Here is a 27,885-nt window from a genome sequence, read left to right as displayed (position 1 = left end):
TTGCAATGGACTTCATTTTAACATTGTTTCTTAACTGTATTCTAGATCTGACTTTAACAATTGTATGTGAAGTGCATAGAGATTTTAGTATGTTTAAGCAGTAAAGAAATATCAAATATAAATAAGTAAGCAGATAACTCAAAACTTATAGTGAAACAAAATATTTCAGATTTATTGCAGCTGAATTTGAAGTGTGCATGGGATATGCAGAGAAAAGGCATATGTGCACTCTCCCTCTCTCTCTCACAGAGAGAGAGAGGGAGAGGGAGAGAGCGAACCAAGGTCAGCAGGAAAACAGCTTTTGAGAAAACTGCAGTGATTCTCACAAAACAGAGCTCCAGGACACATTCATGAGATCAGTTCTACTATTGAAATGTCAAACCATTGCCTATGTTTCTCACTGATCCATTTGTTAAATGGTGACTATTTAGAGACTAATCAATATGCCTGCTGCAGCACAACTAGAAAAAATGCAGCTGCAATTCGTAAGCAATGGAACAGATGCAGAATAAAACTATGCTACAAGCTTCCAGAGTCTTGTTAAATAATTATCATTGCTTTGATAGCATTTCTGAGAGAGAAAGAGAAAGATTTCATGGAGCAGAACATTTTGCTGGTGAGGAATATTTTCTCTTGGCAAAAGCTCCCAAATCAAAACATAGGCTTTTGCAGCTGTGGCAAGTAATCTGTCAGCAGTGAAACCATGACAGCCTAGAAAAGAAAATGAATAAATTATGAAATAACTAGCCACACTAAGTAAAGTTGAACTTGGTCCTTTCTGAAATCACTGGAGCTCAGGTTAAGTCATTTATCGAGTTACCCCATTGATTTCAGTAAGCCTAAGTTCAAATAATGCAGCCAGCTCAATATTCCAATAGCAAGGAATATATAAACAACTAAGAAAGAAGAATGCACATGAGGAGTGTGTTTTTCTCACTACTGAGTAATCATTCCATTCAAAAAATAAAGAGTCATGCTGGATCACACTTAAAGTCTACTGAGTTCAGCATCCCATTTTGCACAGTGGCCACTCAGATGCCCATAGACCTCCCAAAGCAAGATAGGAAAGCAACGTTCCTTTCCCACCATTGTTCCAGGAACTGGGAAGCAGAGGCATGCTGCTTCTGATCCTGGAGGTAGCATGATGCAACCCTGACGAGCAGCTAGTGATACCCCATCCCTTCCTTCTTATCCATGAGTGGGCAAAAGACACTGCCAAGCAGAGCCTTGAAGAAATCATGTCCAACTTTGCAGATGTGGGAAGGAAAGGCAAGAGCTTTGGAGCCCCAGTAGTTGCCTCTTGCATCCTTCCAGTCCTTGGAAGAGGAATAGACAGTAAACTAGCTAAAAGTGAGTGGATCCCTGTGATAATGAATTTATTTCCAAGCCTTAAACATCAGGCAGGAGGGAATAGGAGCCTAGGTCAAAAGGCAGGCATATTCTTAGAAAAATTAAGCACTGTATACTAATAGCAAGAAATAGAGCAGGGAAGCAGGGGATCTATAAGAGAAAGCCTGACAGCAGCAAGTCCCTCCCTGCTGCAGGATCCTGTGTTTGCCCAGAAGGGTTTTAAATTGTATTTTATTGTATTTGTTTTAGTGACTCCACGTCTGGCTGCTGCTTTTATGGGGTTGCCTGTGGAGTGCATGGGCGCCACCATTGGGTTGGTGTTGGGCAAGGGAAGATATGGTGTTGGGGGATTAACATGGCATAGAAGAAGGAGGGCCAGATGGTTGATACCTGTTCCCCCTTCTGGTTATTCCTCCAACTGGAAGATTCTGAGTAAGCTTATCAACCGCCCCTCGGGCCTGACGGTGCTGCTGCTTAATGCCAGGTCAGTCCATAATAAAACATCCCTCATCCACGACTTAATTGTGGATGAGGGAGCCGACCTAGCTTGCATTACAGATACCTGGGCAGGAGAGGGTGAGGATGTAGCCCTCACTCAGCTGTGCTCGCCCGGGTATCTAGTTTAGCACCAGTCATGCCAGGAGGGGAGGGGAGGGGAGGGGGGTTGCTTTAATTTATTGAGCCTCTATTTCCCTCACGAGGCTTCCTGTTCCCTCAAGACCAGGTCTAGAGTGCTTATACCTGGCACTGGGTGATCGAGATAGATTGGAGATTCTGCTGGTGTACTGTGCACCCTTCTGCCTATCAGACTTCCTGCCTGAGCTCACGGAGATCATCTCGGACCTGCTGCTGAAGACCCCAAGGATGTTGGTCCTGGGGAACTTCAATCTCCATGCCGAGACTGTTCTGACCAGGGCGGCTCAGGAATTCATGGCCTCCCATGACAGCCATGGGGCTCTTTCAACTGTCATAGGCCCAACCCAGGAACATGGTCACACACTGGATCTGGTTTTCTTTACAGGGCAGGAAGAGGGTGATTTGAGGGTGAAGAATTTGCGTCTGAGTTCCTTGTGAATTATAAACTGGTGGCCAACATCCCGTTTTTGGGCAAGGTGTTGGAACGGGCAGTGGCGGGACAACTCCAGGTACTCTTGGATGAAACTGATTATCTGGACCCATTTCAGTCTGGCTTCAGACCTGGGTACGGTACTGAATCTGCCTTGGTTGCCCTGTACAATGACCTATGCAGGGAGACAGGGGGAGTGCGTCCCTGTTGGTTCTCCTGGACCTCTCAGCAGCTTTCGATACCATCAGTCATGGTATTCTTCTGGATAGGATGTTGGGATTGGGAGTAGGAGGCACTGCTTGGCAGTGGTTCCGCTCCTACCTTGACGGCCGATTCCAGAAGCTGGTGCTGGGGGACTTTGGCTCTGCACCATGGCAACTTCGCCATGGAGTACTGCAGGGTTCCATTTTGTCCCCCTTGCTATTTAACATCTACATGAAACCGCTGGGGGAGGTTATCAGGAGATTTGGGCTGCGGAGTCATCAGTATGCTGATGACACCCAGCTCTACCTCTCCTTTTCAACTAGTCCAGGTGAGGCAGTGGCTGTACTGAACTGGTGCCTGGCCGAGGTAATAGGCTGGATGAGGGCCAATAAACTGAAGCTCAATCCAGATAAGATGGAGGTTCTGTTGGTGGGTGATTCGAGCTCCTGGGTAAGTGACTTGGGCCTTGCCCTGGACAGGGTTGGACTCCCTCTAAAGGACAGGGTCCACAGCTTGGGAGTGCTCCTCGACCTGGAGCTGTCCTTCGAAGCCCAGGTGACAGTGGTGGCAAGGAGTGCTTTCCTTCAGCTTTGGCTAATCTATCAGCTGCATCCCTACCTGGAGGAAAATTGACTAGCAACAGTAACACATGCATTGGTTACTTCCTGGTTGGATTTCTGTAACACACTTTACATGGGGCTGCCCTTGAAGACATTCTGGATACTTCAGATGGCTCAAAATAGAGCTGCCAGGATGCTGTCAGGGACTGGGCATTATTCTCATATAACCCCAGTCCTCTACCAGTTCCATTGGTTTCCCATCAAAGTTCGGGCTCAATTCAAGGTGCTAGTTATTACCTATAAAGCCCTAAATGGCTTGGGACCAGGATACCTAAAGGAACGCCTTTTTCCCTATTTGCCCTCCCACCCCAGATCGGCAACAGAAGCCCTCCTCCGGGAATCCTCTGTGAAAGATATTAGGAGACAGAGTACCTGGAGGAGGGCCTTCTCTGCGGTGGCGCCCCGTCTATGGAATGCGCTCCCCAGAGAAGTCCGCCTGGCGCCGTCATTATATGTTTTTTGGCACCAGGTTAAGACCTTTTTAATTAATCAATATTTTAATATGTTTTAATATTGAATTTTATTATTGTATTTTATTAACTTTCAGCCAGAGTGGGTCATCAATTTATTTATTCTGTTAGCCGTCCAGAGACGTTAATAATTGGACAGCATACAAATTTTGTAAATAAATAAATACTGCGGTTCAGGTGTCTCAGTCCCACTAACATGGATAGGCCATGACATTTTGCTGCCTGGCCTGAACAGCAAATGACATCCATACCATCATCAACCTAGTCAAGCTGACAGTGCCTAAAGACACTCGTGTGGTATTGGCACATGAGGCAGACAAACACCTCTTCCTATCCCTGGCAGTAAAAATACAATGATGTTACTAACAATTTACTGCACCCTAATTCTGCAAGCCATTCTGCCTAATAGTAGAGGCAGCTCTGCCTTCCACGGGTGGCTCACCGCACAGTTTGAGAACTACACATTGATATTCTGTCTTATATTGTCCACTCCCACACACAAGGAGGTAGTTCCAAGTTCAGAGATGGCAACAGGTTCTGTGGCCCTTTGGGCAAGAGCCTGTCAGTGGCTCCTTCCTGGCCCATTTTGACTCTAAGTGTATAGAGGTATAGTGAAAGGAGATGATGAGCTGGAGAATTCCCAAGTGCTTTCCTTGGCTACTGCATAGCTACAGCCAGCCTCAAAATATCTGATTAAAAAGTAACAGTTTTCAGCACAATGGTCCTTATTTCCAAGCAGCATCTCTCTTATTTCATATATTTCTTACATCCTTGGCACAAATGTCCTGCCAGGAGCACCCATGGGGTGATCTCTGCACACACATAATCACAAACAGGGACTATGGCAGTACATTTCTTTGAGCCTTGACATTGTCCAACTCTAACCACTCATGAGAGTGCCATTTATTAACCAATCAAATATATATGCACACATAATGAGTAATGCTTGTCTTTCATAATTGATCAGTTCTTTGAAGGGATCAGGTGCAAGAAGCATGGCGTTAGTTCAGCATTGCAACTCGCGATTATTATACAACTTGCTATGTTGTATTTGCTAGCAGAGAAGGATGTGTTGGTGACACAACAGCAGAATCAGCCAGCATTGCCTGACACAGCTCTGTGGAAGTCTGCTGAACCATTATGTGAACAGAGTTGAGTGGAAGGCTGGGATGGGGGCAGGACTAGAGGTAATTTATGTGTCATCCCAAAGGCATTTTGGTAACTGTTCTTGTGTCATCAGAGCTATATATCTGTCGGGTTAGCATGCCCATACCATAATGGTCCATTTCCTGTTTTCAGCCTCTTGAAAAACCAGTGATTTTGGAGAATAAAACACTTCATCATCAACTTCTTCTGGCTTTCTGGGTAAGCAGTGTAAAAATGTCCAATCAGGAGCAGCCACTTTTGCCATCTAAAAGATTGAAAAGAAACATATGCATGAGAAACTGAATGGGAGGCTCTGCTGCTTGATGAACTAAAGGCCGTACACAAAGCTGACAATTGAAACGATGTACAACCAACTGCATTTGTAAGATTTGTTTTCAATTTTGGCAATGTTGCTTGGGTCATGTTAATGTGGAAAGGTCTAATAAGCTGAAAGAATTGTGTAAGCCTTCTGGTTCTTTTATCCTCCATCTTCTTATATAATTGCTCTCTGGCTCACCACTGTATGAGTTCTGAGCAGCCTGCTTTAAACTGTGTGCTTTGCAGACTAATTAGGTGCTAGGGAGCATTTATTCTGCTTTTCTGTACTCAGCTTTCACTTATTTTCTCTAAGTGCCAAAAAGAATCCCAAAATCCCATTTAAAAAAGCATTAGGTATACATATACTGTCTTATAAAATTCCTGCACATGCAAAGTTAGTGCAGGTAAGGGGAAAATTAAATTCATATAACTCATTCTCTTGGGCCCAATTCATATATTAATGTTCCATCAAGAAACAACAAAAGATAGTCTTACTTTAACCCTACCTTATTAATAGACCATATTACACCGGATTGTGTCATGACTTCCCAGGTGAGTGCTACTCATCTACCATGCCTGCATCCCTAATGCTTTGGAAGGAATTACATGGCTTGACAGCCATGTATCCTCATCCACACGTGAGAAAGTAACACCCTGAAGCATGTTTTGTGGTGCCTGCCATGCTTCTGTTTTAAGCAGCAAATATGAGTATATTAAGAGAGGATAGGATTAATTGTATGGGGCTTGTAAATAACACTGGTGGTGTTATTAAGAAAATATAGATTTATATGGGGCATGTGAGATTTAAAAAATGTGTTAGTAGTCTTGATGATATTGACAAGAACTTTAATAAACAGATAACACATTCACCTTGTATGTATTAAGCACATTAATGTATTAATATGCAAGTCGTTGCTACGCTATAGGTCTATCGAGTTTACTATAAAAAATGTTCTTCCTGCCCCATGCACAAAAAAGTGCACATGTAAAGCACTTAAAACAAGACATCAGTGAACATCAGCATGTATGTATGTATCCTTACAACTTTTAATATATAGACTTGGTTTTATCAGTCTTTTTACCCACTCATTTTCTCTTACTTTCATTCACTGACTTCCACTTACTTCATATAGCCTCTGGGCTATTAGGGTGGTATATAGATGCAAATAATAAAAATAATAAAATAAAATAATAAAATAATATAGCTGCAACAAAGTATTCCCCCTCCTCTTTTTATCTAGTTATACAGTGAAGTTTGCAGGCTCCTTTGTCAAATAAATCATTGCAGAAAGGGAAAGCAAACCTGTTGTGCAAATAGGTAAGCTAAAGAATATTCCATATGCTACAGGCCAGTACTATCATAATCCTTGATGATGACCTGTCTAATCACGGATCAATATTTGAGTTAAACATTCATCCCTTTGGGTGTCATTGGAATGCAGCCTTCTCCAGTAAATTTGCCAGGGCATTCCTGCATCTAGTGCCCTGAATGTACATCTAGCTTTGCACTTTCTTCCTGTTGCACATTCCTCCCTCCCCAGACTCTCCTTTACACCATCACAGTCAAACAATTGTTGATCAGCACTTCCCTTATGGTGGGCAGCTGGGACCAATAAGTCATTCAACCAATGGCAGACTTGACGTCTGGAGTTGCTCTAAATATATGGCAGTGTAATCAAGAGTATTGGATATGGCTTTTAATCTTTGGCATCAGACTAAAAATGTTAGTGAATCACGGTAAGATGTTGATACATCCTGCACTGCTTTGGTGTATGCCCAGGCACTGCTTTTATAATGGTAATAATTGCCTATTAAATCATGCCTTGAAAGGCCACAATCGAGTATTCTATATCAATAACTCATAATATATTAATCTAATATATGAACAAAGCTTCATAGCACTATAAGCAGTTTCGAACATGTCTGTTGCTACTGTTCTGGGAAAGGAAGTTAAAATAAGGAAAATTAATGTATTGATTCTAGGGATGTCAGAAAAGTCTACAAGGGATTCAAATGAGTTCAGAATTCTATGAATCTGACCTTCATATTTCATAGCGAAACAGTTATTTCCAAGTCACATGAATTTGTTCTTTACTTTTTTGTGGGTGGGGGTATTTGCACAAAATCATATTTGTGCAAATGCACATTAACACAGATTTGTACTTGCACTAATGCTACCTGGTACAAGTGTTATAAGATTCTTGTACATTTCTTTAAAAAAATCTGTCAGCAGATGACAGAATGAAACATCCTTGACAATCTGCAAAACACAGATGGAACAGATTTTACAAAATCTGTGCATCCTTAATTAATTTTAATGGGATTTTTATATACCTATTTTTAAATATTTTATTAGATTCTATTTTCTTTTTAAAAAGAAGTTCCCATCAGAAATAGTTCAGCAAATGGCTTCATCTTTTTTCAGATTTTTCCATACATAAATGTGAAACTTTTTATTATTTTTGGTAAGCACATTAGCATGGCTTAGTCAAAGAAATATTTGATAACTTAGCAAAGGAGAGCAGAAAATTTCATTGCAGACCATTTCATAAACTGATAAAGTACATATCAAAACAAACATCCCTAAACCTGTAACAGAAGTCCAGTGACTAGACAGCAAACACAACCTCATTAAAGAAGATGAGCAGTAGGATGGCATAAAATAAGGAAAAGAAGTTAACTTGGGCTTCATGTAGAAATGAATATGTAAAATATAATTTTTGTCTGGGTTTCAATGATGCTAAAACTAAACTGAAGCTTCTGAAGTGAAGAACATTTTGCTTTTGCAGTGGGTTAGGGATGAAATTTGCTATCCGTGTTCTTTTCCCTCTCTTTGCAATAGAAGTCTGTGCCCCCCTCTATGCTTTCCACACACCCATCTACTTACTGATCTTACTAAGACATTTTCCCCATATTGTGTCTGCTTTGTGAATAGGATACTTCTCCTAATAGGTCCACAATCAGTTATATGGCTTGCAAACAATCTCTTTTTCTCAGTTATCTCCTTTTAGAGGATAACAGAAGACCTGAGACATTTAAAAGATAACTACAGGTACTATACTAAAAATAGTTCAGCCGAGAGCCCTAGATTTGTATAACCTTGTCTGGTAAAAGCTTCTGACTATTATTTCTTTGTATGATGAAAAAAACCAAGATGATACAAGAGATAGCACCAGAAGATGAGACTCCCAGTTCTGAAGGCACTCAATTAGCTACCGGAGAAGAGAACAAGACAAGGATGAACAGCACAGTCTCTAATGAGACAACTAGATCAAAGCTGAAAGGAAAGCTAACAATGCTGACGATGTGAAAGTCCAATGCTACCTAGTGCATACCATTGGAATATGGAATGTGAGACATATGAATCATAGCTGACTGGGACACAAAAGTAGGATACAAAGCAGAATCAAATGCTGTGGGAGAATTTAGCCTAGGGTCAGAAATGAAGCAGGCGAATGAGCCATAGAATTATGTGGGGCCAACGATCTGTTTATTGCAAATAAATACTTCAGGCAACCAATCAGACCATTATACACATCATGGATGTCAACAGATAGCCAATACAGAAATCAATTAGACTATGCAACTGGAAGTAACAGGCTGAGAAACTGTAGTCTCAATGCCAAAACAAAACCATGAGTGGATTGTGGCAGTGACCATAAGCTACTCAGATCAAAATAGAATAAAGCTGAAAGTATCACTGAAAAGATCTCTGAGTGAAAAAATACAACTCAAATAACATTTCTAAGGAATTTAAAGTCCACATACCAGATTTTCATTACTGAACTCAATTGACCATGAAGCAGAGGAACTGTGGACTGAAATCAGAGACATTGTTAAGGAAGAAAGCAACAAGGCAATTCCTGTGATAAAAAAAGATGGGTGAAGAAGGAACATGCACAATTGCTGAGGACAGGTGAGCAGTGAAAGTAAAGTTGACAGGAACAGGGTCAGAATCCTGAGTGCGACTCTTCAACAACTATCATACCACTCAATGTGGGGACAACGGGAGTGGGGAAGAAATCATAACTTCCCATTTTGGATCCCACTGACGGGATCCAAATTGGTGCTGGTAGACCAAGTGATCTGCTGCTGTGAAAAAGGCAAATTCCATGTTAAGCATAATTATCGAATCAAAAATAAAGCTGCCAATGCCATAATGCCAGTATACAAATCTAAAATGTGGTATGGAGATACTGTGCACAGTTCAGGCCACTGTACCTCCATTTGGGGCACTTAGAAAAAAGGCCAGCATGGGCATGACATGGTAGAAGTATATAAAAATATTCACATTGGAGAGCAAGTGGATAAGATGATGTTTTGCTTCCTTTCTCATAATACCAGAACTCAAATTCTTCCAGTGAAGTTGAATGGTGGGAGATTCAGAACAGATAAAAGTACGCCTTCACACAGCACATATGACTACGATGTCTTCTAGTCATGAGGGTTACATATTACCTCCAGTATCAGAGGAGGATTGCCTGTGTATGCCCGTTGTTGGGGAACATGGGTGAGAGGCTGTTGCACTCATGTTCTGCTCTTGGGCTTGTTACAAGCATCTGGATGGCCACTTTGGGAACATAATGCTGGACTACAAAGACCCTTGGCCTGTCATGACTCTTACGGTCTTCATCATAAGAAAGGGATTGTCCTTGGTGCCTTCCATTAGGATTAACAGTTACTTCTGAGTTGCTATAATATTCTGAAATATCTGTCCTTTAAAGAATTTATGAACAAGTACCATAAACCCCCCAGGAAAACTAATATACATGGGCCTAATATATTTTTGAAACTTCCTGACAGAATCTAGAATAAAACTTCCTGAACTTCCTGATCATAGAATGAAAAGAAACCCCTTGTATTTTACCTTCATTGTGATCTGATAACCCTGGAAAGCACTCAGTCTCTTTAGTTTTTCTTCTTCTTGCCCCATGCTTATCCATGTGTCCGTGATTAAAACATTGGCTCCTTGGGCAGCTTCAAAAGGATCAGTTGTAAGAAACAATTTGGTGTGGTACTAATATGAACAAAGGAGAAAAAGGGAGCTAAATTCATGCTGAGCAGATTGTAGAAAGCACATTTTAAAACCTCATTTTCATACCTTTAGGGAATATTCTTGAGCTAATTTGGTTACCATGGGATCTGGCTCAAAACCCTGTCAAAGGAGACAAACAGTATTAAAATGTATTCTGTCCTTGCTAGGACATTAATTACTGTGAAGCCATGCTGACCATACAACATCTGTGCCTTTAACATCTGTTCCTCTACATCAGTGGCTGGCTGGGGAGTTGCAGTTCAGCACATCTGGAGGAACTGAGTGTTGACTGGATAGCTAATAACAAATTGTCCGAGGATGGCCCACTCTTTTGTGTCCATGCTACATGTTTGACCAAAGGAAAGGAGGGAGGGAACAACAGATTGTGCTATGAGAGGAGTTGCTTCTGTCTCTGCTCAACTAAATTAAAAAAAACCAAACAGGTCTGGGATCCTCATTCAGATCAAGTGATAGCAGATACCTGTAAAGAGACCATGGAGATACACAGAAGGGCATGGAAGGGGCGTAATTCTCAAGTTCCTCCCCAGATTTCCTCAGAAGGGACCACCATTTGGCCATCCTGCGATTACAGCACAGTGCCTGTGTTGGCAACTGGTGCTAACCTGGATTAAGCGCGTGCTTTGGAAACCATCCCTAGAACAGCCTTCCTCGACTCGGCATGCTCCAGATGTGTCAATGCAGTACTCCCATCATACCCAGCATAGGCAAGCATGAGCATGTATGATTTTAGGTCTTACTTTGTGAACCACCCTATGAGGTGTGTCAAGAGCGCCAATTCTTTTGCCACATCCTAGTTGATTGTAAATTTCCATTTTGCCAGGCTGAAGCTGCACATAGTAGAAAGTGAGGCTGCAGGTGTGTCAGTCGGAGGTTGTCTCTAGCCCCAGGCTCAAAGCAAAAGTAGTTAATCAGATGGAGTGATCTTGGCTGTAGGAACTCTTACTCTCCCTCCCTTGGAGCCTGGTAAAACTATGCCAGCCAGCCCGTGAATCGCTAAGAAAGACCACCTTGGAGTTCTCTGGGGTTCAAGTGTATCATCAGGAGGTGATACTTTGCTGCTTTGCAGGGATCACTGCCTGGGATTTTGGTTTGTTTGTTTGTTTTACTTTCTGCTTCAAGTAAGTTTTCAAATGTTGCTCTGGTTTTATTCTCCTTTTAGAAATAAATAAACTTAAAAGTCCCCCCAGGTATTGTGGGGACTTCCTTCCAAGTAAGTTCTGGTACTCAGTCTAGTGCTTTCTGCTGGGTTGTTATTGTTGAAAGTTTTGGGACCAGGATTTTGAAGCAGAGAGTTGTGTTTTGGGCTGCTGCTTCAATGCCCCACCAGTGTCTTGTGAAGTCTGAGATTCCCCTGGCTCAGGCCAAGGTGGACACGTCACTCCTGGGAGCTAGTGCAACAGTTCTTCACAGGGTGGTGTACAAAAGAAACTATCTGGAGGGCCCCCGATGAAGAAGGCTGCATTAGAGTTTAAAAAGCAGACACTGAGGTGGGGCTTGTATGATTAGGACCAAACACTTGGGCCAAACTGGTCAAAATGGAAGCAGATTACATGTCTGCACTGAGTTAATATTAGGTAGTGACAGTTGCCTATGAAATAGAAGTAGATGGAAAAGGAAGACTGAAAGTGCAACAGGAAGGAAGAGTTGAAGCTCTCCCCCCACTCAGAATTTTTTTTCTTTCCTAGTTGTGCATCTCTTAGCAAGGCTCCCTGATAAGCTGTAATCCCTGCTGGGAGAAAAATTGCTGGGGAGAAGCAGTTCTGGAGGAGAAAAGAGTGGGTGATGAAGGGTCCAGGTCCCCCTTCCCACCTGTTCCTGCTGCACTTGGAATCTTTCTCCAGAACAGTTCTACACTTAACAAGGAATCAGCAGGACCTGAGTTAAGTCTAGATACTGTCAGATTTAGCTGTGGCCTCCACCACTAGGTAAACACCAACCAAAATAACTCAGAGGGTTGTGTCCACCATTAGGCTAACTTACATCCCAGTTATTTCAATGTGTCTTCTCTAACTAGGCTATAATCCAATGGTTCAAACTTTAAAAAGGGGATCAAAACATGGGATAGGTCAAATGCCCCAACAACCCATCACCTCCTGTGCCAAACCAACAGTTAACACTCTTCACTTTTGCTCTCTGTATGGTACAGTCACTCCTCATCCTCAGAAAAGACATTTCTTGTGTTCAGGGACCCTTCATGAGGCTACATTTTGGCCTCTCCTAAGAAGGGATCTTTTTGCTTGTGGAGTCTATATTGCAGATAGAGATTTCTCTCTAGCATGTTATTCTCCTAGGCAAAATGACCCATCAGCTTTTGTCTTCAGGCTAACTTTCTCCCTCCTCCTTCCAAGAATCTCTTCCACAGAACCATTCCCTTACTGTTAAGCAAATTCCTTCTGGGTGAAAGCAGACTAGTTTTGTTGACATTTTATACCACTAAACCAGGGGTGGAAATTTTCTTTCAGTTGGAGGGTCATATTTATTTTGGAGATGCTTGGGGAGGGGGACACAAAAGGAGTGGGGTCAAAGCCACAAAAATATCCAGCATATTCAGCTTCAGCTTCAGTTGATAACTAAGCATCAGGAGAGGCATTCAACCTTTCAGAAGGGGAATCTGGAACATTGCAAAAATGAGTGGTTGGAAGAAAAGGGATGGGCAAGGGGATGAGTAAGTAGACTTCTGGAGAACTCCAGAGTGACCCCAGAAGGGCCAGTTTTGGCCCACAGGCCTGAGGCTCCCCATCTCTGCATTAAACTGTGTTTCCAATAAGAATGACTTTATGGAGACATGGACTTCTAAGGCAAAGTCAATCTGGCTTTGGATTCTCATATAAGAGGCAACTCTGTTTAGCAAATAGTAAGGCTGCTATTTTGTAACTTTGTCAAAGCTGCTGACTCATTACATTGGATTTAATCAGGGCCACATCAATATCCTACATTATATCAGGCCACTTTAAAGTTTGCAAAAATATGGAACAACAACACTGAACCTGTAAAGAATGAGAGCTCCTTTCAGCTCAGCAACAAGATTGTCTTACCTTTGGAGTAGCAACGTGAAGATTCATCCCAAATTTAGCAGCACTCAGCAAAATGGAGTTCAGGACATTATTTCCATCACCTATCCAGCTGAGGGTCAATCCATTCAGAGACCCGTAGTGCTCCTAGCCAATATAGATAGATACACACCTCTATCACAATGTGATGACAGACAGGGAGCATGAGGTTAAAAGGCAATGGCTGACAGGGCCAGCGGTACTATCACAATTGCATAACAATCAGTATTTGCCACCTTTGAAGAGTTTCTTTGTCTGTAACTTGGTCCTCTAGGATTTAGCAGCAAGGATTGTTCCTGATCCATGAGTCACCTGTACAAATCTGTCTCCTGTTAACTGAATCTGATGTTAACATTTCAGGATGTTAACATCACTGTCAATGCATTATCCTTGTTACAGACAAGGGGGACATGTTTGTGCATCTATATATTTGAGAACTATGGCAGGGCAGTTGTGTATTCCACACGTGTAATCATAGAGCACTACCGACAAAATGCCTTCAGATGAGGAATGTACCCTGGCATAAGTTGTGACATGTTTTAAGCAGGTTTCTAACATTCTAATATTTTTGAGGATAAACCTGAAAAGGTGCAACAAAGTCTCAAAAACCAAAACAACAAAAATAATGGGGCTTATTTATTTCCAATAAACAGGATAGGGTCTCTTAGACTTTTCATAGTTCTTTGTGCTTTTGTCTACTAGAAATAGAATAAACTAGGCAAAATAAGCTAATACATTTGTTTTCAATTGCATAATATATTCAGACTACAAAATATGGCTTTTCTCGGCATTGACTGGAATGTTTTCTTTTCTAAGCACTGGGTAGAATAGCCCTGAAGAAGCCCCGTGGTAATAACCTGCTATCCAGACTATAAAGTATTTATTATCAACTAAGTATCTTGAATCTTTGCAGAGAGAATAGACATAGCTCATTAAATGACAGAAGCCACGTATTAACTCCCATCTGTTGCCTTGTCTTTCTGAACCACAGAAGCCAAGAAAGAAAGAAATAGGGATGATAACAAAGTATTCTAAGCAAGTATCCCATGAGGTATCTGGCAAGCAGGCAGTGAGCTATTATATAAGAACCGTGAGTCATTTGTGGTTACTGAAAACTTTTCCATTCTTTGTGATAACATGCATTCTGAAGGTAAAAGCAGTTGGTCAGGGGGTTGCTATCAGACAGAAAGACAGACAACAGTGATTTGTTTCACTCTGCACTGTAATGGAACCATGATTTCATTTTCTGATTAGGACTCCTGGTGCTACATCTTCGAAAGCCGCTTACAAAGACTGACCGACCACCAGCCTTTTAAGAGTTTCACATCTTCAGACAGAGATTGGCCATTTCTGTGCAGTTCTTCTGCTAGCTCTTGAGTAGAAAGACAAAAAACCATGAAATAAAATGTAGGAGAAGAGTCATTTAGGCACAATGCATGGCTCCCACAAAACTTTTTACGGTGCCTACATGGATAGTTTTGCATTTCTTTGACGTGCAGTGAAAAACACCCACTCAAAGCTTAACCTGTAGGATACATATAGTCAAAGAAGAAGAAGCATATATGGTACATGATTATGCTATGAGAATACGTTTGTTTCCTCACAGCAAATGAAGGAAGTTTGAATGATCAATGTTTATCCTTAACTTCCTGTGCACACAAGCTGGGGAGGGGCAACCCAGTCAGAGTGCTGGTGTGCATGTACATGAGTTTTTAAGGAAGGATGAATATCTTTGTCAACTCCTGATCTAAAGTGTGCAAAACTTTGGCCTACAACTCCCATGATCCCTTTTCATTGGCAGAGTTGATAGGGCTTCTCAGTCAAAATATTTAGACAGTCACAAGTTGCCAACACTTGATTTACATTGTTTCTGTATCAAAGGTGCACGCAGTGCTCTTGGGCATAAACACAGTTAGCATGAATAACGTGGAGCTGCTTACAGGCAAAGAGTTGAACTCACACACCACCACAGAGTCTCTTGCTTGCTATTGATGTGAATAAATAAAGTCAAAGAAATGGGTGTCCACCATACTGGACAAGAGTGAGGGCACATATGGAAAGACTCTGATGTTCAGGAGCTAAGGTGGGACAATGAGGCATGGTAGACTCTAGATGGTAGCTGCAGATTGTGGGCAATGGAGGATAAGCCCTGCTCCAGGGAGGTCGGCATCTCAAACTAGCTCAGCTCACATGCCTTCAGGGTCTGATGAAATGTTGGGGAGTGAAGCTGGGAATTTGGAGGAAGTACGGGAGAGTGTGAGGGGTTAGTCTACAAACCCAGATCTAAACATCTTCACTAGGATCAAAGATTCTGCACAAGAGAGCCCAAACTTGCCAGGACCTGTCTGGCCTAGGAAGGTTGCATAACCATTCTCAGACTCTCTCTCAGAAAACAACAGGTGGTCTTCCCTTCACTGTTGGAATCATTGAGCTGGTTTGCAAAATCACAGCATGTGATTTGCAGCATGTGCAGGTAGTCATTTTGGATATTTAGTGCCCAATGAGGGGTTTCCATGATTTGTCATCTCACCCACACCTAGGTAGCAGGTATAAGCTAGAAATATCTGCTTGCAGAAGGTCATGTGGGGCACAATTGTGTGTAAGGTTAGATAGAAGAAAGGCCTACATCTCTCAGCACGCTGGCAGGGGCACCCTAGGAATTGCAAACCCCTTTTATGTCTAGATTTGCATAGAATATTGCCTTCAGTCAAACTGTGGCTGGAGAGACATTTAAATCAAGGATTTCTTATCTTACAACTCAAATTCTATACCATGCTCTGTACAGATTTGCAGGCTTCCACATCTGAGATGGTTAGGATTTACATTTTAACTGTTACAATGACACAGTTTTCTAAAAGCAAATAATGAATAAAGCGATATTACCTGAAGTGTAAGGTAATCAGCTAAAATCTGGATAGGGTGGTCAGAATCAGACAGTCCATTTATCACTGGAATTGTGGCCTCTTGGGCCAACACCTCTAGATCAGCCTGTTTATACACACGTGCCAGGATCACATCTGTCATGGTTGACAACACCCTAGGAAAAAAGTAAAATAAGTGTCTACTTAGTGTCTACTAAGTGTACAAGTCTACTTGATATATCATTAACATTAGTACAATCATGCTCAATCATTTTGTGCTGCCTGAATAATTGCCAGGGCTTGCACAAATTTATTTATTTATTAAAAATAGTTAACCCCTTGGAGAATACACACACACACTCTTTAAATGGCACAAGCTAATCAGTATACAGGTAAAGTATTCTATCCAAATGGAAAAGCAGCTGGTGTCATTATTAAACATGCCCAAAGAACCTAAATAAATAGATTCTTTGTTGCATAATCTACAGTCTACAAAGCAGAAAATAACTGTTCTTGCAATTCAGATTATTTAATGCAAACCTTCCTTTCATTAAACTTATTTAATACAATTTCCCTTGATTATTTCCTTTAAACAATTTGTGTATGGAAGTTTCATTTAACTTCCACAGAGTCAATGAAAAAGTCAATGGAAATCCCTACTGATGGCTCATAGCTTCAAAATAGAGACTAGAAATAACACCTTTTAAAGATAAATTTAACATTTGTGGAGGAAGCTCATCTTGTGGTTAGCACTGACTCATCAAATGTCAGTTTTCTCTTAGAAAATAGACTGCACTAAAATCTTAAATTCAGTATCAAAGTTTTCCCATTACTTCTTAATCAGGCCTGAAGATCTAGACTTAAGCATAAAGCCTCCTAAGATATGGGAAAGTAGAAGCATAAAGCCTTCTACTTTCCCATATCTTACCTCATCTATTTATACAGCTCAATAATCTCTAAGATATTTCTCATGCGTCCACCTTCAGTGTACTTTGAAACATATGCTTTTTTGAATTTAAAAAAGGAAAAAAGAGGCAAAGCCTCAAATAATGAAAAATCATGAAATGAAATAAAATAGTCAAAAAGCCGAGTGTATTTGGATAAACACCTTCATCAGACCTTCATGAAATGAATCACCACCAATTCAATCGATCGATCGATCAATCAACCACAGTACACATTATTATATAATGAGCAAGGCAGCTTTACCGGAATCCTTTGACTACCCTGCCTGGTTGCAGCTCTTCGTGCCTCATTCTCAGCAGTGTCAGAGCCCCAGGACTTACTGATTATCAGGGCCAATGATATCACCCATCCCACACCTGTCTTCAAGGCCTCTGAGCATTGGCTAAAGTGCTCACAGTAGCTGAGGATACATGGATATTTCCCACTAAGAATGTATTGACATGGTTCACACCATCACTGCAGGCCACCATGGTTTAAGTCATGATAAACTGCAGCACCCACAGGTACCAACATGTCATGTCCTGCAAATACATGTGGGAAGGATTGTTTGAGGCTGAATAGCCTTTGAATAATCCATAGTCTGTTTAACCCTTAAATAACACCTGCCACCCTGTTTTGGATGACCCACCAAACCAAACCATGGCAATACGAGTATCCTGCCTGGGTTGAATATTAAAAATGGCCACCTGCACATCCTGCAACTCACCTGTTTAAACAATCCTGGACTGTGGGTTTTGTGCACACTGGACCATTGTTGTAGATAATGAAGTTTCTTCCATTTTTGGACTTTGCTTGGGGCTGTTGCTACACAGATTATCATAATGCACTTCAGGACTGACCGCTGTTTTGTTGGCTATCACACATTGTTCCAGAAGATCCCCTGAGCTCCAGGAAGAGCTTTCTTTTTTTTTGGGGGGGGGGGTATTGCAGGGTATTGTGGTGTGCATGCGTGTTTGTGTGTGTCAGAACCAGGAAAGCCTAATTCTGGAAGTTGTGCTTGGTTTCCTCTGTATCCAATGACTCATTATAATTAAGGTTCTATCTAAAGGAATGATTAAAAAATACCCCTTGCAGTGGGTGTGCTTCCAGAGTGAGCTCACCACTCTAATTATGTTCATCTTCATGCAGCCTAAAGTTTAACACTGAGTAATGCAAGCACTTCTAGTGTTTTAGACCCTAAAATACAAAGGAAGCAGAACAATTCCAGGATAAACTACAAACCGTGCTGTGTCGGTGATGTTTTCATTGATGCCCAGGTGAATATCCTGAACTGTGAGGAAACAAGGATGTCCTCCGAGAAGAGCAAATCCTAAAAGATACATACAAAATTGTTAAGAATATTAACTGTGCAAGTTAGGTGTTCCAAAATGTTTTGAAAAATAATTTGTTGTCCCATTAAAGTCAGAATTCTACATATCAAGACTCTAGCATAGAAGGTAGTTCGAGTAGTTGCTTTTTAAAACTGTCATATTGCTGTTAGCAGAGTATTGGAGCTCTCCCAGAAAAACATGGCAAATTGTGGGACACGAGAGTCAGTGTCACACATGGGTAGAGTCTTAGACTAGAAACTGGGAGATCTGGCTTCTAGGTCCAAGCCGGCCATGTAGTCCACTGGACAACGTTGGGCCAGTCACTGACTCCCAGCCTAACTACCTCAAAGGGTTGTTGTGAGGATAAAATAGGGAAAAGACTATGTGTCTGCCTTTTATTTCTTGCAGGAAAAGGGGTGGGATATAAATAGTTTCCGTAAAATAAATAAATTAACAAACAGGACCTGTGTATTATTTCTGGCTCTAAAAGGGGAAAAAAAAGACTATGGTCAAGTTTCAAAGTTTATTCCACTTTAATGTCACATTCTCACTATGCTAGTACCATTAGTCTTCTCTTCCTGAACTATGAGTTGTGAGCAGTCATTGTTTTAGGGTGCTGCTACTGCTGTTGATGCAGCAGCAAGAGAGCGGGAGGTGGAAGGGAGCGAGAGAAAGAGATGGGAGAACAATGCAAACTCCATCACCTGTACAGAGAGTAAAGGTTTTTCTACACAAGGCTGTTGACTTTCAGTTTCTTTGCAGAACTGAGATGATAGTACTACCAGAAGAGCACTTTCCTGATTTTCTGCTACATGATCTCTAGGGGGCAACAGAGAATAGCAGAATCACACAAAAACACTGTGTTCTTCCTGCTCAAAATTTTAAAATTTTGCTCTCAGAAGTGCTCTTTAAAAACAGGAACAAAACTAGAGAGTCATAGCATCATCTAAGGGACTAATGAATATTGAATGACAAGGACACAATAAATACCCTTCATAGAAAAGCTCCGAATGGGAGCTCCTCACCATGCAAAGGGCAGGCAAAGGGAATGTTCTTGATCAGGAAGAACGGCAGCAGGGTACAAAGGGTTATAGCCTCCCAGTTCTCACAGCCTGCTCCTGATCTGGCTCATCTCAGCACCCCACCCCATTAGTTAAAGAAAAATGGTTCTGCAATGCCAAACTATGTGATAAAAGTAGTCTTGGCAATGGCCCTCATCATATGCAATCTGCTTAACTCTCACCAGCAGATGGCGCAAGAGCCATTGCCATAAACTTAATGTTTTGAGAGTCTGCAAAGCTATAAAAGCAGCAGGAAGTAAGTTTATGCTATAAACGTTATGGCTACTATTATTGCCTCAACAGTTGAGGCAGCTACAATGGTCCTGTGTATATTCAGTGACTAAAGTTCCTAAAGTACTGCCAATAAGAAAAGGTATAGAGACAGCGAGGAGGAATCGCTATGCAAGCCAATATTTCCAGAGGCTTTCATGAATATTGGAAATAATTAAACCTGCTTTGTAAATGCAAACTCCTGTTCCTTCAGTGACATGTTCCAGTGAGCAGGTGCAACAGAGGACAGAACTAACATGCTGTAATCAAAAAGGGATTTCCTTCTCTTTGGCTACTGAGGTGCTATGCCTGCCTTCTCCATCGTAGTGTTCTCCAAGTGTGCTGTGGCCTTTCTTGCTGGAGGTGATGGGAGCTGTAGTCCCTCACATCTGGAGGACACCAGGCTGAAGAAGGTGGTGCTATGCTGTTGCAAGCTGCAGACATGGGTGTCTCCATAAGCACAGTCACTTGGTAAATGCTGCTGACTTTGGAGGGAAAGAGAGAGTGACAACTGAGCGGCAGGGCACTAGTTCTGCATACAGAAGTCCCCCAGTTCAGTTCCTGTTACCTGCAGTTAAAAGTATTCAGGGGACGGAGCCAGGAAAGACTTCTGCCCGAGTAGCTGGAGGACTGATATTAGCTACAGCAAGCATCCTAGGCTGAATGGAGCAGTGGTCTGACCCAGTGCAATAGTAGGTTCCTACCTAAAGTACACACATATTATATAATAATGTATAATGTGTGTTCAAGATTCAGTTGTTTTGTGATGACAATGAAGCATATGTTCTTACATCTGAATTATTAATCCCTGGACTCTCAAGTATTGCATTCAAAACAGATCTCTTTCTTCTGCCTTTTAAACTAGTTTACAAGATTGCTGGATTTAAGCTCAAAAATGTTTTTTTTTTTTAAATTAGTAAATTAATTTTAGAAATCAGGCCACCTTTAACTGTGGAATCCTCTCAAGATGGCATGCACACAAAACAATATGTAAAACCAAGAAATATATATTCAATAAAATGCTATTTTAAGAGATAACACCAGTAAAAGCTGTAGCTCACAGATCATGGAAAGGACCATGAAAATCAGCAGGTCTTCAGAGCCTTCCCAGGCCTGCAAACAAGGGGGAGGAGGGCTGGCAAACTCCTGACAGATTCCTTGGTGATGGGCAGCTCAGATAGGACTTTTCTAATAACAGGTGGCACAGTTACTTCATTAGCTGACAACAGATTAGACTAACTCCTGCTTGTGTTAATGCTAGAAAGCATTTCAGTAACAGACAACTTTTTTTTATCTGCTAAAACAGAACAAAACTTTATTATTTGCCACCATTCTCAACTGGCTGATGATATTTTGTGGAACAGAAAGCTTAGATATCCACAAACCCACAGAAATCCATTTGCCAAACCAATTTACCTTACATTCTAGACACTAATAAAACACAGAATTTATGTGCAGAATGAGATATTATAGTACCTAAATGGGTAACATTTGGGTAAATAGATAAACATATCAGATATGATCAAGTCAAAAGTAAACTTTACTGATCTAACTATGGTCAGATTGCCTCCAGTTATAAATTCCATTTTACTTGATCAAGTAAAAGGATAATGGTCCTTATACCTTTGTCAAAAGGATAAGAAAGTTATGAATGGCTAAAATAAGCAACAAGAACACTTAAGTCAATGGTGCCTGGTTTCAAACTTTTCTTTTTCTTTTTGTCCTGCCCTCTCTTTACTACTCTGGATTCAAATTACATCGTGATTTCATCAGACAAATATACAGTACACCGATGGAAATGTATTTACTCTCATGAGGTTGACCTTAAATTCACCTGTCTCTGTAGATAATCTTGTCCTCGTGCTCCTTTTTTCAAAAATCATGGCTAAAGATTTTCCTTGTAGCAAAGGCAAATACTGAAAAAGCAGGATGGAAAAGAACTTTTGTCACATTGTTAAGCACAATGAATATTTGCTTTATGTTTGAAAGAATAATTTTGCTACGGTGCCATTTTCAGATGGTTGCTATTTAGGGGGTTATTTATTCATGATCAGTTATGCCCTTAGACAGAAAGGTAGCATTTAGGTTCTAAATTACTAGTTCATAACACTGCTTAAAATGTACTCAAGGAAGCATATCTTTCTTGGACCCAGACTCTTAGACCCTCTAGACAATATTACACAACTGAAACAAAAATCTGTATATATTCAAGATCTGGTAAAATATTGAAAATGTTCACATTTTGTTTTATATTTTACTTTAATGAGTTCATTTTTTAAAAAAATCTTACTTTTAACTTGCTTAATTCTAAGGCAATAACAATATACTTTGACTTTCTCATTTTTGTATGTTTAAAATACTCATCAGTTGTTTATATTGTCATAAGGTTTTGTATTTTGATGTCTGGTTTCTCGATCATGTATTATAAAGTGTATTGAGATTTTTTTTCTAGCTATGGTAAGTGGTCTATAAATGGATTAAATAAATCAGGGTGCAATGCTACAGCTTGCCTTGAGGGATGCTGCAAACAGTAGCTGATGACAGAGAAGAAGGAGCAAAGGAGGCAATTTTCATCTCCATATAAACCTTGAAAAAGGAAAAAGGAAAGGAAAAGTATTTCTTTAGATGGACCATTTAGAGTGGTTACACAGCTGGGAATCGGAGTGGGGCTGGAGACCATAGGGAACCCCATGTTCCATACTTTCCTCTTCCCTCTACTACCTGCTTGCTGCAACATCCCCTTTCAGACCTCTCCAAGGTCCTCCCAGGCACCTTCCGCAGCCTCAGAAGGAGGTTGGCACTGCTCTTGCCAGGATGGGTGCAAGCAGGTGGGACAGGACTGGGTTCTGGAACCTTTTTCCAGGTCGGAGCAGTTTCTACGGCATCAGCAGCAGGGACTGTGAGGAGTCCCCTGGTCCCTGGGATGCTCTCTCAGAAGCACAGGATTGTTCTCTCCATACCATGGTTACATTCAGTCAGCCTTCGCTAACATGATGCTCTCTAGATGTGTTTGTCTATAGCTTCATATTTCAGTGTGGCCAATGGCTATGCTCCTGGGGAATATGGGAGTTGCAGGCCAGCGCAACCTTGGGACACCTGCTTGGGCGAGGACACATTAAGTACCTATGTGCTTTGGGGATGATCCAGCCGCTGCTTTTTCCCATCCCTCTATAATCACCCTGCACGTGAGATTGCCCTTTGCTGCAGCTTACTGACTCCCACATGCTGAGAGCTGTGCTTCCATGGAGGCCACAGGTGTGCATTGGCATAAATGTGGCACAATTGCCCTTACTTTTTTCTGTCTGCCTAAATTCAACAGAATCTATAACTGGGAATGTTGACATATGTTTGGTTTAGGATATCTGTTCGATTCGTTTACCCATTTACTTCTGAGGAGCAAATGCTTAGGCTGTTTTTTCTTATCATTTATTCCAGCTCCAGTTATTTCTGGAACACATCATGCATTCATTAATTTAACAGCGAATAACTCCAGGAACATCTCAAACACAGTGCTGTCCATCTGGGAGACACAGCCTCACTTTATCCGGCAGATCACCTGGCCCCTTCTCTTTTCTCCTGTCAGAAGTTACATCCCAACCTACTCTCCATGATGCTCAGAGCATTCCAGAGCATCACATTCCATTATATCATTCATGGTTTCGCACGTGGCACTGGGACAAAGCTATACAGTTGTTGAAGCATGGAAAAAGTAAGGCCCTCATATAATCATCTGGCTTGCTGAAACAAAAGATGCTGCAACCATTATGCCATCCATGGTTGCCAATCTGTGAAGCAAGTGGGAGTGGCAACAAATTACATGCTCCCCTCATAGCTGGAGTGCCCCTGTTCAGAGTTCCTGCCATGCAGTCACATCCTCTTCAAAGATGCTCTAAACTAAAAGGAGTTCAAAGGACATTCCACCACCAGGAACCCAGTTTTCCATTCCCCTGCCCTCAACGGACATTCAGCATTCCCTGGCTACTCAGCATGTTCAATCCTAATTCAGTGAGGGAGGGGGCAGGTTAAATTCTTCTGCAAATCCCAGGGTCCCTCAGGCATGCCAGCATCATCCTCTTGTATTTTCAGTGGCTGCACTTTGGTTCTATTTCTCCCGGCACTCACCACCTTAGATGAGATGGATGCCATCTCTCAACACAGAGGAAGCTGGCTTCGTCACACACATCTTTACAGGGAAGAAAGCCATACAAGACATGAAGAGAAGAGCATTCATAGTGAAAATGTTGCATACCTCCCCTCTGCATTTGATTCTTTCCTTCAGATCCATTGCAACCCAAAGTAAATACTTGATTTCTTCAGTAGTATAATTTTGAAGAGTCAGAAGGTCACAGCCTTTCAATAGGATGGGAGACTTAGTAGGTTGCCCATGTCTAGAACTCCAAGGAAAATGACAAAATTGTGAATATGGACTTCCAAAATAATCACTGTTGAGTAATCAGTTCAGGACAGTGAAAGGGATTCTAGCATATAACTTGACAGGGGCAGGGCAGCGGGATTGCTTGAAGGAGGTATGGGAAGGTAAGAAGCAAATGACAGGTGACTCAAGGGCAGAAATTGGAGAAGGAATTCATGGGATTGGTCATTTGAAAGGGTTAGTCTAGACTTGAGGAGAGGGTGGGTGGAATTTTTAGTTTACAAAAGTCTGGAAATAAGTTTTTAGTTTACAAAAGTCTGCCTGTTTTCAAATTTCCTTCAGGGAAAACAAGTTAAGGATGGTAAGAAAGATAATAGCATAAGTCAGGAGTCCCTGAACTTTTGGGCTGAGTTGGTACCAAAAAGTTGGAATTTTCAAAAGCAAGTTATCTCCCAAAATGGTTCTCACCAAAGGTTTGGCCATTCATAAAATGGCTGCTGTGATAAGCATGGCTGGTCAGAAAATTCTGATTTCCCAGAAGGCTTACTAGTGAAACAAATGCAATTGCAACTTGCCCTAAAACTTAACTACAAGGCAGAGTTAGGGTTTGAGCACTGAAACACAAAGCACACTTTTGAATTCCAGTGCATTTGACATTGGAGGCCAGCACTTCACTTTGCAGCCTCCCAGGTATTTTTCTTATTAAACAAGAAATGAGAAATAGGGAGGCCCAGGGATCCTTGTGTGTCAGAAAGTGCCTGTGGGCACCATGTTGAACATCCCTGCCACGAACACCAATGCACTCCTCACTGATGACTTTTCTACATGAAACTGTTCAGTAGCCACTTCTGGTTTCATTGCATCACGCTCTGAACTGTGCTTTGCAACTACATGACCTCTAGTTGGAGCTGGGCTATAAGGGCATTGCTCAAGTACACATGGAGCAATGGTGCCATTTTCCCCATTCAAATATATGAGCCCATTTCCTCTATTTTGACCACTGCCAAAGTGCTTAGAAATACTGGAGGATCACAATGTTGCCTAAGGAATCCATAAATAAGCACGAGGAAGTAATCATGAATGCACAATAAATGAAGATACGCTACAGGAAACAGAGCTTGAGATTAGTTTGTTCCTCATTATCTTATGAATGCAAAAAGCTAAACTTAATCCTAGCATGGAATTCATGGCTCAAGGGTTTGACAAATTCGCAGTGAGGCTGCAACCCCCAGTCAAGACAGAATCAAGAGGCATCACACTCTAGTGCATGGCACCAGGACAGAAGTGGTGGTAAATAATACTAGTATTAGGAATAATAAACCAACATATTGTTCTTTTGTATGAACCAGTGCACAAATATTTAATAATTAGACATATTTTAGAAGAATATTTTGATTCTGATACCAACTGGTATCAGAATTCTGTGGCCATGTTCTTAAACTTTTCCCCAGATAAGTCAAAGGCTCTCAGTGGTTTATATGGGGCAAAGCAAATGAAATTCAACTGGCAAAGATGTTGGGGAGGGTGAAACCCTCTCCTGTTCTACACATGGTAACCTTTTACTTTTTCTTGTATCTGTGAATGACCGCTGTAGAAAAAATATAAGTAACTACATTTGGAGACATCATGAGGGGGTGAAGCAGATTCTGCCCTCCTTCTGCAACTGGATGTGCCAAGTATTCATTCAAGAGATGCCACACAAGGTGCGAAATGCCAATGTAGGGTCATATTAGAAATATAGAGATGGACTCTGTCCACCCCCACCCGTGCCAATGGCCTTTGCAATATTGTATTTATCTAATTAAAGATGCAATTCTATCATCTGTACCATCAATGCTTGTAAACTGTTTAACTTGGAAGTTTACAAGCATCCTATGCATGAAAGGAGAAACAGTGAAGGACATTTTCAGCTTCCTGTCCTCTTGCCCCAAATATTTGCTCAATTTTTCTTCTTGTTTGGCAGAAGTGTCTCAGAGAGGATGAGAAGCAGGCTGGAGAAGCTTCAGAACAGTTCATATCTTGGCTTCTCCAGTCTCACCCCCAACCTGGCCACTGAAACACTCCCTTTTCCCTCTCTCTGTGACCTCAGAGAAGCTGCTAGTGTGGGTTGTTTCCGTGCTGGTTCTGAGGAGAAGAGAGAGGGGTTTGCCCTCTGATTTCCAGTTCTGAGTTTGGGGCATCATCTCCAGTCTCAGAACTGGGAATGCAGAATATGCTAGGCCTGCTGAGATGCTGCCTAGGACTGCTGCCTTCAAGATTTACAAGTCTTTTAGGGGAAAGTATCATACAAGAACTGCAACAATGGCAGCATACAATAAAAGAATGATAGAATGATAATAAAACCTTACCTTGTTTCTATTGCCACCCCCCAGTATACCACTTATAGTAATTGTAGGTATTGTGTTAACACATTAATAATGGGCTGCTAATCATCTGAAAATTATTTCCTCCTCTATTTCCGTTAAGGTGTGTGTGTGTAATCCAGATTTCTACAATGCACATTTACATAATAAAAAGAGAGTCAGGTATTCATTAAATTAATTTGCACACACACACCTTTTCTCTTTCATATCATATCCATCGATTTTCCCACATCTGTTATATCTAAAGATTTTCAAAACACCAGTTAGAAACTGCTGTGTATCAGAATCTAGTTAATGTCACCTTTGCTGCCATTAATACACCCACTAGTGAAAACAGTCCTCACCTGATTTCAGCTAAATTAGAGAGGGAAAAGACAAAGCCATTTGTAATTAATAAGACACAAAAATACATAAAATTGTACATGAAATCGTCAGACGACATCTACAAAGAGAATTTCCTATAGGGGTTGTTTGCTTTAGTTTCTTGGCTTATGAATGGATGCTGCTAAGCAACAAGAACGGGCATAGATTTGCCTTCTCAGAAATCTTGCAGCAGCTGCTAAGAATTGAACTAGGTGGTTCCGGACCTCCCATCTAGCTCTCTTGAGGTATTTAGATTAAACACTTACCGAATACATTGTATGAGATGTTTGCGGGTCTTGTTTGCACTCGCAGCACTGAATAGCAACCTAAAATTAAAAAGCATATCTAATGCTAAAATATATTTGTAGAAGAAAAGTCAGCTCATGAAACGTGGATGAACCAAGGTATGTGCTGGCTTTCGGTGAAAGAGCAAAGGTAATACAGTCATGAGACAGAGCAGTTGTGAGACCAACTCAGGCCTCCCATGGTATCTGTCCTTATGCAAACACTATAGGTAAAGGTCATTAGTTAGGTGAGTTGCAAAACCTATAAACCTTAAGCATGTGAGACAAGGTTGAAACACTATAGCAATATCTATGGCTTAGTCCAGGCCCTTGCCTGGCTGCCCAGGGTCTTGTATGGTGACAGAGCAAGGACATCTTTTCCTTTCCACCACACAGATAAATTTGTGCAATGCCATTTCGCCACACAGACACAGGATTACGCAAAACACTCATTCATGCATTCTTCCCTCCTCACACGAATCAGGCACACATGTGATCTGTTGTTCAGTTTATATGTGATGCACTCACACATCTACTATAGCAAAGACTTGTCATAGCAGCAAATGACTGAATCAGGTGTACAACGTAACATTATTTTAAGGCTGGGATCTCTAATGTGTCTGTGGATACCTCTCTTGGCACCTACCAGGCTTCTGTTTCAGCAGTTTTGTGAGTGCACCCAGGACTCTCTCTCAAAATCCCACATGTGCCCATCAACCCAAAAAGCTTGGGGGATGCTGTAAATCATTGAGCCG

General features: G+C 41.4%; 1 protein-coding gene across 2 annotated transcripts; it reads right to left on the bottom strand.

The window, feature by feature from the left end:
* Nucleotides 1-624: 624 nt before the first annotated feature.
* Nucleotides 625-27,189, bottom strand: OTC (ornithine transcarbamylase). 2 transcript variants are annotated; one of them, XM_044441896.1, is made up of 10 exons: nucleotides 27,113-27,189; nucleotides 23,998-24,142; nucleotides 21,583-21,664; nucleotides 18,329-18,416; nucleotides 16,164-16,317; nucleotides 13,266-13,388; nucleotides 10,276-10,329; nucleotides 10,042-10,191; nucleotides 4,984-5,121; nucleotides 625-711 (listed from the first exon to the last, which is right to left on the bottom strand). In XM_044441896.1, exons 1-10 carry the CDS (start codon nucleotides 27,187-27,189, stop codon nucleotides 652-654), a joined length of 1,071 nt encoding a protein of 356 aa, XP_044297831.1. In that variant the 3' UTR covers nucleotides 625-651. The 2 variants fall into 2 exon arrangements, with proteins under 2 accessions (XP_044297831.1, XP_044297832.1); XM_044441897.1 differs by having other exon boundaries at nucleotides 23,998-24,136.
* Nucleotides 27,190-27,885: the final 696 nt, after the last annotated feature.

Source organism: Varanus komodoensis, unplaced genomic scaffold, assembly GCF_004798865.1.
Source record: "Varanus komodoensis strain SLA01 unplaced genomic scaffold, ASM479886v1 scaffold4, whole genome shotgun sequence".
Lineage (NCBI taxonomy): Eukaryota > Metazoa > Chordata > Lepidosauria > Squamata > Varanidae > Varanus > Varanus komodoensis.
Note: the sequence above shows the minus strand (reverse complement) of the source record. Positions and strands in the feature narration are given on the sequence as shown.